Source organism: Cervus elaphus, chromosome 5, assembly GCF_910594005.1.
Source record: "Cervus elaphus chromosome 5, mCerEla1.1, whole genome shotgun sequence".
In the NCBI taxonomy this organism is placed as follows: Eukaryota; Metazoa; Chordata; class Mammalia; order Artiodactyla; family Cervidae; genus Cervus; species Cervus elaphus.
Window position 1 is genome coordinate 127,553,156 of NC_057819.1, and position 13,057 is coordinate 127,566,212.

At 57.8% G+C, this 13,057-nt stretch overlaps 1 protein-coding gene and 1 non-coding gene across 5 annotated transcripts in view; both read right to left on the reverse strand.

Moving 5' to 3' along the window:
• The window catches only part of ITGB4 (integrin subunit beta 4), a 31,559-nt gene that overhangs the window by 10,637 nt on the left and 7,865 nt on the right, over positions 1-13,057 (reverse strand). For all 4 annotated transcript variants that reach the window (XM_043905502.1, XM_043905501.1, XM_043905500.1 and 1 more), the window contains exons 8-26: positions 12,696-12,959; positions 12,331-12,420; positions 11,933-12,055; positions 11,329-11,493; positions 11,085-11,161; positions 9,993-10,195; positions 8,306-8,409; positions 8,104-8,202; positions 7,838-7,967; positions 7,159-7,281; positions 6,956-7,062; positions 6,187-6,220; positions 5,815-6,006; positions 5,472-5,575; positions 5,114-5,172; positions 4,950-4,973; positions 3,545-3,693; positions 3,279-3,458; positions 2,349-2,497 (exon numbers count right to left, since the gene is read on the reverse strand). In XM_043905502.1, coding sequence (XP_043761437.1) covers positions 2,349-2,497; positions 3,279-3,458; positions 3,545-3,693; positions 4,950-4,973; positions 5,114-5,172; positions 5,472-5,575; positions 5,815-6,006; positions 6,187-6,220; positions 6,956-7,062; positions 7,159-7,281; positions 7,838-7,967; positions 8,104-8,202; positions 8,306-8,409; positions 9,993-10,195; positions 11,085-11,161; positions 11,329-11,493; positions 11,933-12,055; positions 12,331-12,420; positions 12,696-12,959 — 2,376 coding nt within the window. The remainder of the gene's footprint in view (positions 1-2,348; positions 2,498-3,278; positions 3,459-3,544; positions 3,694-4,949; positions 4,974-5,113; positions 5,173-5,471; positions 5,576-5,814; positions 6,007-6,186; positions 6,221-6,955; positions 7,063-7,158; positions 7,282-7,837; positions 7,968-8,103; positions 8,203-8,305; positions 8,410-9,992; positions 10,196-11,084; positions 11,162-11,328; positions 11,494-11,932; positions 12,056-12,330; positions 12,421-12,695; positions 12,960-13,057) is intronic.
• TRNAA-AGC lies at positions 233-304 on the reverse strand. The gene has a single exon. It is a non-coding gene; the product is annotated as a tRNA-Ala (tRNA).

Genomic DNA, 13,057 nt, shown 5'->3' on the forward strand with positions numbered 1-13,057 from the left:
CCCCAGGCCCTGCCTCCGGGATGGGGTGCTTATATTCTCTCCAGTTTTTGTTTTTCAATGCCCTAGAGCTTTTTCCTGAACATCCTGGGATTAACATGTACCTGTATGGGGCAGATAGATTGCAGTGTGTGTGTAGGGGAAGCCTTTTCACCTGACGCCACTAGGTGGCGCTGCAAACTAACATTCAGATTCTTTGCTAGCAAGCCACCAGGGAAGCCCAAAACTGAAAGGATGGAGGTACTGGGGATTGAACCCAGGGCCTCATGCATGCTAAGCATGCGCTCTACCACTGAGCTATACCCCCAGGCATCTGTCTGTATATACATACATGTACACATCTGTATAGAAAGAGACAAAGCAACTATCAACAATGGGTGAATCCATGTCAAGAGTAAATGGGTGCTAATTTTATTAGTCTTTTCATTCTGCTGTAGGTTTGAAGTTTTTCAAAATAAGTTGAGAAATATTAAAAAATGTTAAAAAAAAAAAAAAAAACATAGTTCACAACCAAAGGATCTTTATAAAGGGCTTCGCTAGTGGCTCAGATGGTAAAGAATCTGCCTGCAATGCAGGAGACTTAGGTTTGATCCCTGGGTTGGGAAGATCCCCTGGAGAAAGGAAAGGCAACCCAGTCCAGTATTCTTGCCTGGAGAATCACATGGGCAGAGGAGCCTGGGGGTCCACAGTTCATGGGGTCGCAAAGAGTCAGACACGACTGAGTGACTTAACACTTTCATTTTTTCACTTTCATTGAAAAGTTATGTTTGTACAAATTCCTCTTTGGAATTTTTACTGGGAGCATTACAGCAGTAGTGAGAACATTCCTACCTATAAAAAGAAATAAAGAATAGGGTGTGTGCGCATAGTTGCTCTCATGATCGCCAAGTGGGCCTGCAGGCCAGTGAGACTAACGTTTATTACTTTTTTTTTTTTCCTTTATTACTTTTTGAGTGAAGTTTTTTTGTTTCATTTTTAATTTGGGGCCACACCCTGTGGCATATGGAACTTCCCCAAACCAGGATTGAACCCACACCCCCTGCAGTGAAAGCACAGCATCTTAACCACTGGTCCAAGAGGAAAATCCAGTGAATTTTTTTTTTCCAGTGAAGTTTTGATATGAATATTTTTAGTTTTAAAATATTGGTAATAGGTATAAAATAGATAACTAATAAGAATCTATGGTATAGCACAGGGGACTCTACTCAGCACTCTGTAATGACCTATATGGGAACAGAATCTAAAAAAGAGTGGATATATGTCTATGTTTAACTGATTCACTTAGCTGTACAACAGAAACTAATATGGTAAATCAACTGTATGCCAATAAAAAAATTAATTTAAAAAAATTGGTAATGGTAATAGGGAATTCCCTGGCAGTCCAGTGGTTAGGACTCTGCAATTTCATTGCCAGGTCCCTGGGTCCAGGTTCAGTCCCTGGTTGGGGGACTAAGATCCCACAAGCCAAGCAGCACGGCCAGAACAATCAAAATACACAAAATGTTGGTAATTAATTTAGAAAAACAAACAGATGTATAAGCCAAACTAAGTATGGACATGGCTGTTGTCTAAGAGTGATAAAGTTGTGATAAAGTTGACACCAGCCCACCAGGAGGCCCTCCCTTCCCTGAAGGGTTGGTCCTGTGGCCTGGCCCAGAGAGGGCCTGCCTGGCAATGACAGTCTGGGGACATGAGGCCTGTGATCCCCCATCAAGGAGGCCAGAGCCCCTGGACCATGACAGACGGGGCAGTTTATTTCTTTGAAGAGTGCCCGGGTGAATCCTGGAATGCTACAAGGGGGACACGGATGGTCTGGACATGATGAGGCCTTATTCAGGGTATCACTGGCCTTTTTGGTGAAAGTGAAAGGGAAATCACTCGGTCGTGTCTGACTCTTTGCGACCCCAAGGACTGTAGCCCACCAGGCTCCTCTGTCCATGGGGTTTTCCAGGTAAGAATACTGGAGTAGGTTGCCATTTCCTTCTCCAGGAGATCTCGACTCATTTGAAAAGACCCCGATGCTGGGAAAGATTGAAGGCGGGAGAAGAAGGGGACAACAGAGGATGAGATGGGTGGATGGCATCACCGACTCAATGGACATGAGTTTGAGTAAACTCCGGGAGTTGGTGATGGACAGGGAGGCCTGGGGTGCTGCGGTCCATGGGGTCACAAGGAGTTGGACACGACTGAGTGACTGAACTGAGCTGAGCCCCTGCTGCAGGGTGGCAGGGGGAACGTGTCCTTGGGAGGCCAGCCCGTGCCCGCCACCAGCATCCAGAGACCCAGGATGCCGCTGTGTCCGGCTCCCACCGGGCCCTTGGGATGTGCCTGACGCCGTGGCGAGGACTCACCCGGTTGCCCTTGGCGGTGTTGTCCTGCGTGCGGTAGGAGACCTGTGACTTGCCGCTGTCCAGGATGCGCCGGACCACGGGGATGCGGGCCACATGCTCCCCGCTGCTGACCAAGTACTCGGGCTGCTCAAAGGACACGATCCCACTGGCTGCAAGGAGTCAGGCGCCGGTCAGGGGTCTTGACCACAGTCCCCCTCTCAGCCCCCGCCCTCCCTCTGGCCCAGCCCGGCACAGACTTCAGGAGTCTTCTTGTCACCCCTCACCCCTCTGCTCTCTGGGGAGGTTGGACAGAGGGGCTGGAACAGTGTCCAGCTGACATCCTGGAAGGGTCGGGGCAGAGAAGTGAGGCCAGGCGGCGGCAAGACTAGAGATGAGGGCTGAGACTGAGGGCGGGGGCAGAGCAGGCCTAAGTCCTGCGGCAAGTGGGGAGGAGGGGTCAGCGACCAGAACAGACCCTCCGGACACTGGAAGGATGGTTATCAACAAGTCCAGGTTGCCCGAGGACCCAGAACAGGAGGCAAGGTGAGTGACAGTAGTGTGATGCCTTGCCCGCCCTCTAGGCAGGCCTGGGCAGAAGCAGCCCCAGGCCCCTTCTTGCTCTGATGTCCTGGCATCCTGGGGACCCATTCAGTCTCAAGGTCAAAGGTCACAGGTCAAGGAGAGGGTCGTGGGACAGCTCCGGGAGAACTCAGTACCCTCTGGTGATTATAAGAGAAGCCCCACAATGAGCAAGCACTGTGCAGAGAGGTACAGCCACACCCCTCACAAGAGTCTGATACCCATTTTGCAGATGGAGAAACCAAGGTTCAGAGGTTGAGTTGCTTGCCTAGGCCACATGGCCAGGTCCCACTTCCACTTGGATGTGAGGAGAGACAAGGGCCCCAGAAACCCCCTTTGGGTCCCCCCCTGGTGGCCCCCACCCTGACCGACCTTGCTCCTTGATGATGGTGATGTTGACCAGGCGGCGGCCAAGGGTGGCAGTGCCCACGGGCACGTCGATGGCCTCCACCAGCAGCTGCTTCTCATCGTCGTCCTCGGGCCGGATAAACAGAGGCACCCGCACGTCCACCAGCTCCACGCCCTCCTGGAACTCCACCATGCCCCGGGCGTCTGGTGGGGAGCCGTCAAGACAGGGGTCAGGGGGCCGCATGGGGGTGGGAGGTGAGAGGGGGGGCACAGGGAGCCTGCCCACCTACCCTGGTCTGCAGTGAGCGTGTAATAGCCGGGGGCCACCTTGAGCTCATGGAAGGCCCCCTGCTCCACGTGCTTCTCCGTCAGCTTCAGCAGGGCCTGCTTGGCCGAGCGGGGAGCCATCAGCACGGTGTCCACAATGGTGTGGTCCTGTCTGGGGGCGGGGCAGGCGGGGGGGGTGTCAGGCCGGCCGGGAGGCTGCCACGCATCCCTGTCCGCCCCTCCTGCCTGTCCTCTCTGCATCAGGCACAAGATTCCAGGCAGCAAAAAGCGGTTTCTTCAGAGCCAGACAGGCGCAGAGGCCCAGGCTGGCCCCACTGCCGCCCCCTGCAGCCTCAGGGTCCTGCTCTGTGAGATGAGGCTCCCTGCCCACCTCTTCCAGAAGGGCTGATGATGCCCACGTAGAGGCGGAACAGCAAAGATGCTAAGGGGACAGGCCAGACTGCCTGGGTTCAAATCCTGGCTCTTTATCTTTAAAAAAAATTTTTTTTTTTACCAAACCACATGGAAATTGAACCTGGTCCATGGCAGCAAAAGCCTGAGTCTTCACTGCTGCTACTGTGTTGTGCTCAATGTCTGACTCTTTGTGATGGACTGTAGCCTCCCAGGTTCCTCCGTCTATGGAATTTTCCATACAAGAATACTGGAGTGGGTTGCCATTCCTACTCCAGGAAATCTTCCAGACCCAGGGACTGAACCAGCGTCTTTTGTCTCTTGCACTGGCAGGCAGGTTCTTTAACACTGAGCCACCTGGGAAGCCTTAACTGCTGGACCACCAGGGAATTCCCCTGGTTCTATATCTTAATGGCTAGGTAACCTTGGGTAAGTTACTTAACTTCTCTGATCCTCTGTTTCCTCAACTGTACAATGGGAATAGCAATGATACCCACATGAATAAGAACCACACACACAAGTCCTTAGAACAAGGCCTGGCCGCCATCAGCTCTCAGAGTGCCCGGTGAGAGCTGTCTTCTTTTTTTGTCTTCTTGGTATTGAACCCCACCCCACTCTTCCCTGGGGGGTCTGGGACTCGGGGTGGGAACTGGGAAAGAAGTGGGTCACCCACCGGACCATCTGGCTGGTAACCAGCGGCGCCTCCAGGATCAAGGCCTTTGGCCTCAGAGGAGCGCTGGCTCTGGGCACCGGCTGTCCCTGGCCCTGGGTGGGGGCTATTGCCCATGTGAGGCCAGGGACTGGGTTGGCTCATTTCCCTGTAAGTTTCTTGTTCTCATATTGGAGCCAGCTCTTGGTGAGGGCTTCGTACGGGTATGTGTTCAGTGACAGTCCTACCCCAGGACAGACCCGGACAGCCCTCCTCTCCCATGGGGCAGAGATGATGGAGATGGAAGTGGGGATGGGGGAGGTGGGATTTGGGGCTGGTACCGCCCCACCTATGTGTCTTCGACTCACTTTTTCCCGGCGTTGGGCTGCTGCCTGTAGGGGACAAAGTGAAGACTGTGAACCAGATGGTCCCCAGGGCGGGGAGGGATTATCTGCTTGGGAGACATTCCCTGGCGTCAGCGATGGGGGCAGCACCACCCCCCCCCCCCCCACCCTGGGCGCCCAGGACCCACCGGAACTTGGTCTGCTGGAGGTTGTGCGCGCCTGTGATTTGTCGGTACACCTCGTTCAGCTGCCGGGCAAGGGAGGGCTGTGAGGCTCGGGCCCTGGGGGAGCCCCCGCAGCCAGAGGACCTCCTGGGCATGGCTGGGAGCGTGGCCACGGGCATGCGCAGTGGCTCTACCCTTCTGGAAGCATTCACAGTGTGGGCAGATCCCAGGGTGACGCCCCCGGCCACACACGTGTCCCAGGAAGCCCTTCTTTCCCACCTGGACGCATCCAGGCCCCACGGCGGCTTCCCTCTGCCATCCCGCCACCCGGCCCACACCCGGCCCAGAGGCGCCCGCTGCCCGGGACCGACCGGCTCCTTACATTCTCCTCCACCTCCTGGCGCAGCTGGTCGCATTCTCGAGTGCCAGGTTTCAGCAGGTTCTCGGTGCAGAGGCGGGCGAGCCGCAGGGACAGTCCGTAGGGCACTAGGGCAGGCGGGGAGGGGGGTCATCAGTCTCTCCACGGTTGGCACCGCAGAAGCCCCCTCCTCCAGAAGCCGTGCTCGGATTGGGGGGCACTGGGGGCGTGTACCACTCAGGAAGGGTAGTAGGTGGCCAGGCCTGTGCCTGCACCCGACACCCAGAGAAAAGAGGAATGCTGGATCCCGGGCCGGGGAGCAGTGAACGGGCCCCGGGCCCCAAGGGCGCCCAGCCCCGGCCCTCACCCAGCTCCGAGGGGTTGATGCCCGCGGCGTGCGAGGCGAAGCCGGGCCGCTGCACGTTGTTGGTGATCTTCCACCGGACCGTGTCACGCCCCTTGAGGTTCCCGCTGCGCAGCAAGGGCGTGTCCAGGTGGTCCGAGGCCATCAGGTTCTCGCGCAGCATGTAGTGGTCTTCCTTGAAGCCCACCATGTGGCCTGGGGGACCTGGGTCTCAGTAGGGGCTGCTTCCTAGACCCTCCCCCACCACACCCCCACGTGGGACCCCCCCACGATTCCCCACCTCTGTCCCAGACTTGGCGCCCTGCTTCCCCTCCACCCCCGCTGAAGGAAGGAGCCGTCAGAGGCCCACCGCCCCTGCCGAGGCCAGGCCCGTACCTCGGTTGCAGCAAGGGAGAAGGGCCAGGCAGGCCTAGGAGGCAAGGAGGGTGGGGATGAGAGCTGAGACGGCTGCCCCGGCCCAGGGAAGTCCCTCCGGCTACCACCTCCCGCCCACACCAGTGGTCCAGAGGGGTCAGCAGTGCCTTCCCCAGACACTGGGATATCCAGGCAGTTACAGGGGCCTGGGTGTGGGCACAGAGGGGAACAGGGGCAGAGGGTACCCAAAATGCATGCCATGGGACTCTGGTCCCGCTATCTACTCTGGAAAGTAAAAGGTTCTGTGATCAAACTCCTTTGAGAAGCACTGAATTCCTTCCTCACATAGTTTCATTATGCAAACAACTAGCTCAAAGGCTCCGATAAGCCCTGCAGAGGAGAAACCGCTTTCTCAAAAGGATTTGATCACAGAACTGTTTTTCCCTGTAACACACACGAATATGACCCTGAGGGCTGCCGTAGGGGCGCCTCTGCCCGCTTCAGTATCCCCCGCTGGGCCATGCTCCGCGCTCTCCTGTCTCCAGTCTTTCCTCCCAGGGAGACGGCCAGCTCCTGGTGGGCAGAGCCCTTCCTCCCTCTTAGCTCTCGTGACCCTTGGCATGCAGCTGACTCCCGGGCCAGGGACTCCCAGGAATCCGGACACTGGTGGTTGGCAGAGGCGAGGGGCTGGGGTGGGGTGGGCACCAGAGCTGCGCAGAATGTGATGGGTTCACTTGGCCTCTGCCCCCTACAGGGACCCCAGTGGGGTGGGGACCGGGGGAGCCCCCACCTTGCAGCAGGCACAGTACTTCCAGCAGAGCAGCAGCAGCAGGACCGGGACCAGGAGGAGGAAGATGAGCAGGGGGATGAGCCACCAGAAGGAGCCCGGGGGGCATTCTAGGGAGGAAGGAGGGAGAGGAGGGAGCCAGTGCCATCCCCCTACCCGGGTCTGATCGGCCACCCAGGCCCACTCCTGCCGGCCCGCCAGCTCACCCTTCCTCCTCTGCACCAGGACAGTGCTGTTGGGCCCGGGGGCGCCGTCACCCTCCACGGTGTAACTGTAGGTACAGTCATCATCCTCGTCCCGGAAGGAGCAGTGCTCCACCACCTCCTCCGCTGCAGGCACGGACAATCAGCAGGACACTCAACCCCAGCCCGGAGCACCTCCGGGCCTGGCGAGGGGTCTGCTCCTCACCGCGGCCTTGCTCTGGGGGCCACCCCACCCATCACGGGGTTGGGGTCGCAGGGAGAGGCCTCTCCCTTGGGAAGAATGTGAGTTCCCAGCAGACTGTGCATGTGGAGGGGGCGAAGTGGGGGCTACCCTGCACAGGACCGTCAAAAGTCTGCAAATCTGTGCCTGTCCTGGGCCTCACTCAGGAGCTGGGCTTCTAGAACATGTTTCTGATCCAGAGGAAAGGAGGCTGTGTGCTCCCAGGGCCCGTTTATGTGCCTTTGCTATGTTCATGGCCCTTTCCCCAGGACTGAGTGCCCTGGCCAGACTGGGGGGTCCCCTCCCTGGGTCTGTGTGCCCTGTCTGGAACCCCTCTTTGTGGATGGCCTGTCCTCAGTATGGACTGCAAGCCCCCACCCAGCTCTACAGCCCCGCCCCGATGAGAGACACCCCCGCCTCTCAGAGGTCTCCCCTTGCCGAGTCTTCTTGCCTGCCCTGTACCTTTCTTAAGCTCATCCACCATCTTGACCTTGAAGCTGCACTCCTCACACGTGCGCCCCTTCTTCTCACCGGTGCCCCACGCCTGGCACTGCACGCAGGAGCGCAGGTCCTCACAGAGGCCCAGGTGGATCTGGGTGGGCGAGGAGGGGGGCAGCCAGGCACTGTGCTGGGCGGCCGCTGCCAGGCCCACTCCCGCAACCTCACCCCCTTGGGCAGCCCCCGCGGCATGCGGTCCCCGCGCCCACACCCCGCGGGTCTGGCCTCACCGCAGAGTAGTTGATCTCACAGACGGTGTCCGTGTAGAGCGACTGTTGGTTGCAGTGGCATCGGCCACACTCGCAGTAGCCACGCCCGTTACAGAGACCCTGAGGCGAGAGGAGGCCCCCATGAGCCAGCCGCGCCCCCATCCCTGTCTGAGAGGGGGCCCCGCCCACCGTCCCCCACGGCCTGCCTCATGCCCAGGCCTACCCCGTTACTGTCGATGCAGGTGGCGTTGCTGAGAGGACAGTCACAGCTCAGACCTGTCCAGCCGGGCTCACACACACACTGGCCCATGGAGCAGCGTCCCCGGTCTGCAAAGAAGGGAAGGTGAGAGAGGAGGGGCACATGCGCACCTGCAGTCCAGGCTGCCCGCCCGGCGGAGCTGCCTTGGGAGCTGGGATGTCTCCAGCCACGGGCAGAGCCATCTCCTTCTCTCTTTCCTGGAGTTCCTTCTCTCCATTTTCCCCACTCTATTCTGCCCTCTACCTTCTGCTCTGCAGATGGGAGTGATCACCCCAAAACACAAACCCAGTCGCATGTCTCCCCTATCTAAGAACCTCTGATGAGTCCTGGACAATGCAATAAGGTAAGAAAAAGAAATAAAACATATGTATTGGAAGGTAAGAAACAAAAAACTGTCATTATTTGCCAATATCAGAAATGTCCCCAAATAGCAAGAAGAATCTATAGATAAAGTACTAGGTTTCATAAGTTAGTTGAGCAAGGTGGCTGGATACAAAGTTAACATATAAAGAGTTAGAAAACGAAATTAAAACCTCCAATGACTCCCTTTGCCCAAAGGATAAAGTCCAATATCCTTGCTGCAATAGGGGTTGACTAACTGCAGCCTGCAGGCCAAATCCAGCTCACCACCTGCCTTTGCAAAAGTGTTATTGGAACAGAGCCACACTTGTTTGCTTCCGTATTGCCTATAGCTGCTTTCTGCTACAATGGCAGAGCTGAGTAGTCGTGACAGAAACGGCTTGGCTTACAAAACTGAAAACACTTAATGTCTGGCCCTTTAAGAAAAAGTGTGGACTAGACAAAAACTGGATACATCCTGGCCTGGAATCCAATCCCCTCACACTCTGGCTCTGCCTTTCCAGCTGCATCTCCCTCCCTTCCTATCTCATGGCTCCGCCTGTGCTAAATACCTGTCTTTCTCCAGACATCCTGGGTTCTCCTTTCATTTCTCTGAGTGCACTGTGGGGTGGACAGGTAAAGAGAAGAGAAGGCAGATAAAAGCAAGAATGAAGGAAAGAGTAGACCCCCGGTGGCAAGTATACAGCTGGGATTTAATAAGTGTTTGGTCAGTGGATTTTCACTCAGTCTCCTCCATTTACCCAGTCAGTCCTTCCATGTGGCCCCTGTGGGTTCTGTGACCCCTGCCCAGTTCCGGAAGCTCTGGCCAGCCTATGGGCCCCTGGCCTGGACCCACACTGTATTGGGCCCTGTGTGATGCATTATCCCAGGCCCTGCCTGCCTGAGATGTAGCATCTTCCAAGAGAGGAAAGATCGCCATGCCTTATAGCACCAATCCCTGAAGCTGAGCTGAGTGGTACCCACCCTAGTGGGATGGGAGAGTGGAGAAGAAGGTGGGCATGGACGGGAGGACCTCAGGGGACCAGAGTCTTAAACATAAGGGTAATGTCATGCTGGCAGGGTCCTTGGGCATCAAGTTTTTGGAGGAGGAGAGAGGTCCAGGTTGGGTCTGGACTTGGGGGAGGCACTCAGGGAATCTGGAGGAGGGCTAGGCCTGCACACGGGGATTCTGACTCCTGGTGTGGCTCTCCCAACTTGGACTCTGATGGGAGAGCCAGCGGGGCAGGGTGTGGGCTGGGCACGCAGGCCACCCCCAAAGCCCCATGCCACCCCACTCGGGTCAGCAGCTCACCATTGCAGAGGAAGCCGGAGGTGCGGGGGCACTGGAAGTTGTCGTACTCGCAGAACTGACCCTCGTAGCGGCCTTCACCGTAGCACACACAGTGGCCACACTGGCACTCGCCGCGCCCGGAGCACGCCTTGTCCTCGCCCTCCCGCCGGCAGGGCTGCAGGTCGCTCTGGGAGCCGGTGGAGCAGTTACAGGTCTTGCCACTCCTGCGGGAGGAGCCAGTCACTTCCCCACTGCCCAGCAAGACAGCTGGGCTTTCACCATCCCATTTTACAGATGAGGAAACTGAGGCTCTAAGTGGGTCTAAGTTAAGCAGACAGCAGTGGTTGAACTGAACTCAAACCTCAGTTCCCTGAGACCCTCCCTCTGTCCCCTCAAGTCATGACAAATCTGTTCAATGTCTTGAAGCTTGAAAAGCCCTTACTCTCACTATCACTCATTCGCGACTCACTTCTGCTCAGGGAATAGGGGCCCATGGCTCAGATGTGCTGTGTGTTCAGTCGTGTCCGACTCTTTGTGCCCCCATGGACTGTAGCCCACCGGGCACCTTTGTCCATGGGATTTTTCCAGGAAAGAATACTGGAGTGGGTAGCCATTCCTTCTCCAGGATGGCTCAGACACTAAAGGTTCAAAAGGGATGGAGGGCAAAGTCAGCCTCCCTCTCTGCCCGACCCACAACCCCTGATGGCCACTGTCCTGATTCTTAAATGACTTTCCAGAGATAATCCTATATATCCAGGTATTTTTCCAAGAATTATCCAGGGTTTTTTTTTTTGGGGGGCGGGGTGGTGTTGCACTGGATGGCTTACAGGGTCTTAAGTTTCCCGATCAGGGAATGAACCCACAGCTCCAGCCATGAGAACACCAAGTCCTAACCACTGGACCATCAGGGAATTCCCATATCCATGTTTTCAAAGTGCTTTGAATTCAATCCACCTGCCAACTGGACGTGCCCCTTTCTCAGCCCCTTCTATGCCCAGCTGCCACCCCCTCCTCAGTCCGCCTCCATGGCGTGCCCAGCATCAAGCGCTCGCGGGCCCCTTCTCTGGGAGCTGCTGGCATCCTGGGTGCCAGCTTCACCCCCACCACACTTACCAGCCCTCATGGCACACACAGTGTCCACACATGAAGTCCCCGTGGAAGTTGCAGCGAGAAGACCGCTCCTCTTTTTGCTGGAATGAAATTGTGGTAGGGTGGGTGGGGAGGGGAGGGGCAGGAGATGCTGGCCGCCGCCCCTCAGGGCACCCTAAACAGGGAGTTCTGCTTTGTTACTTGGGTCCCCAGGGAAGTCAGCTCACCCTCTCCCTGCCCGCGCCCCCCGGGCAGGGCCGTGGCATACCAGCTCACAGGAGCACACGTCACAGATGATGCCCACGTCCATCCTGAGGCCGTTGGAGAAGGACGGCTTCAGATGGATAGTGCCCTTCTGGTCCGCCTCCGGCAGCTGGCACGCATGAGCCCCGTCCAAGTCCTCGATGGCCCGCAGCTGCACTTGGTATGTGCCCTGCGGGGACCCCACCTTTAGCCGAGGCAGGCCTGGCTGGACCAGCCGGGATGGCAGTTCTACCTGAAGGTTCTCGGCCCTAAGGCTTCAGGAATGTGTCTGGCCCCTGCCACCCAGCTCCCTGCCCGTCCTTCCTCGGGGCTGCCAACTCGCTCCCTCTAGGCAGAGTCAGGATGACAAGAGCCCAACAGGAAGCAGGGCTGCCTTTGGCCTGCTTGTTCAGCTGAGCAACCTGGGCTCCGTGCTGACTGATCTCCACTTTACGGCTGAGCACCAGCCAAGCGTGGTGCAGAGCTCAGCCAAGGGGCTGCTCCAGGGGGCTTCAAACCCAGATCTGTCTGACTCGGGAGGCCACGTTCCAGATCTCTGCTCGGGTAGACCCCACCCTGCAGGCACTCTCCCCATCCTCCCCTGTCTCGGGGCCCCCACAGAGGCATACCACTTCCCCTCGCCGGATGAAAAAGGACCCCGTGTCCGTCTTCTGGAACATCCTAGAGGTGACCTCTGTCCGCAGGCCTCGAGGACTATCCAGGGCCCGAATGTCCAGGTTGGAGCGGATGCGCTAAAAGGGAGTAGGTTATCGATGACCTGGGAGGTGGGGCCCAGACCCACCCACCGTGGCCTGGCTGCCTGAGCTGTGGTCCTACCTGCCTGGAGGCCTGGGTGCTGGGGGGTCATGGGAGCAGAGCCTGCAGGAGCCTGGGGCCAGGCCCAGGGGGCTCCTCAGGGACCGCAGGAGACCCTTCCGCCCTCCCATCCTGTTTCTTGCAATCCTCTGTCATTCAGCTGTCTCTCCCGCCCGCCCCCACTACCCTCGGACCCCGCACTGGCCCTCACATTGAAGGCTTCCTGCAGCAGATCCACGATGTTGGACGAGTCCTCCTGCAGCACCCCCAGCGAAGAGACAGGGAAATACGATGACAGCCTCTGCGGGAGAGAGAGTCGGACCTGGGGCTCAGCCTCTGACGAGTGAGTGTCATCGCTTCAGATCCAGACAGGAGCTTTGGGGCTCACCCACTTTATGGGTGGGGGACGCTCTTAGCTCCTGCCTGGTTGGGAGTGGGGTCAGAGGATGGGCACGTGACCACCTCTTCCCACCAGGGCCCATCCGAAATTTCCGGAAGGAAGGAAAGGAGGGTGGGGGGTGTGTCTGAGAAGTTCCATGGGTCCCTCCCCCAGCCCAGGGAGGCCAAGCCCCGCACCTCGTAGTAGCTATAGGAGTAGTTGGTGACGGCGAAGATGGGGATGATGTTGTGTTGGCCGAGCAGGCGCACCAGGGTGGGCACCGACGGGTAGTCCTGCGTCTTGTACTGGGTGTAGGTGCCCGTGGGGTCCAGGTGGCACTCCTCGTCATTACGCCTCATGATGCCGGCCAGCACGTTGGCCCCGTCGGCCTCGTAGTGGAAGGCCGACTCGGTGGAGAATACCAGCAAGTGGGTGCTGTCGGGGCGCCAGCCGATGTCCCTCTGGGGAGAGAAAGGAGGGGGGTGCCCGTGGAGCAGGCGGCCTGCTGACGGCAACATCACAGCATTGCTCACCATCACGGCGAAGGCACGTCCTAACG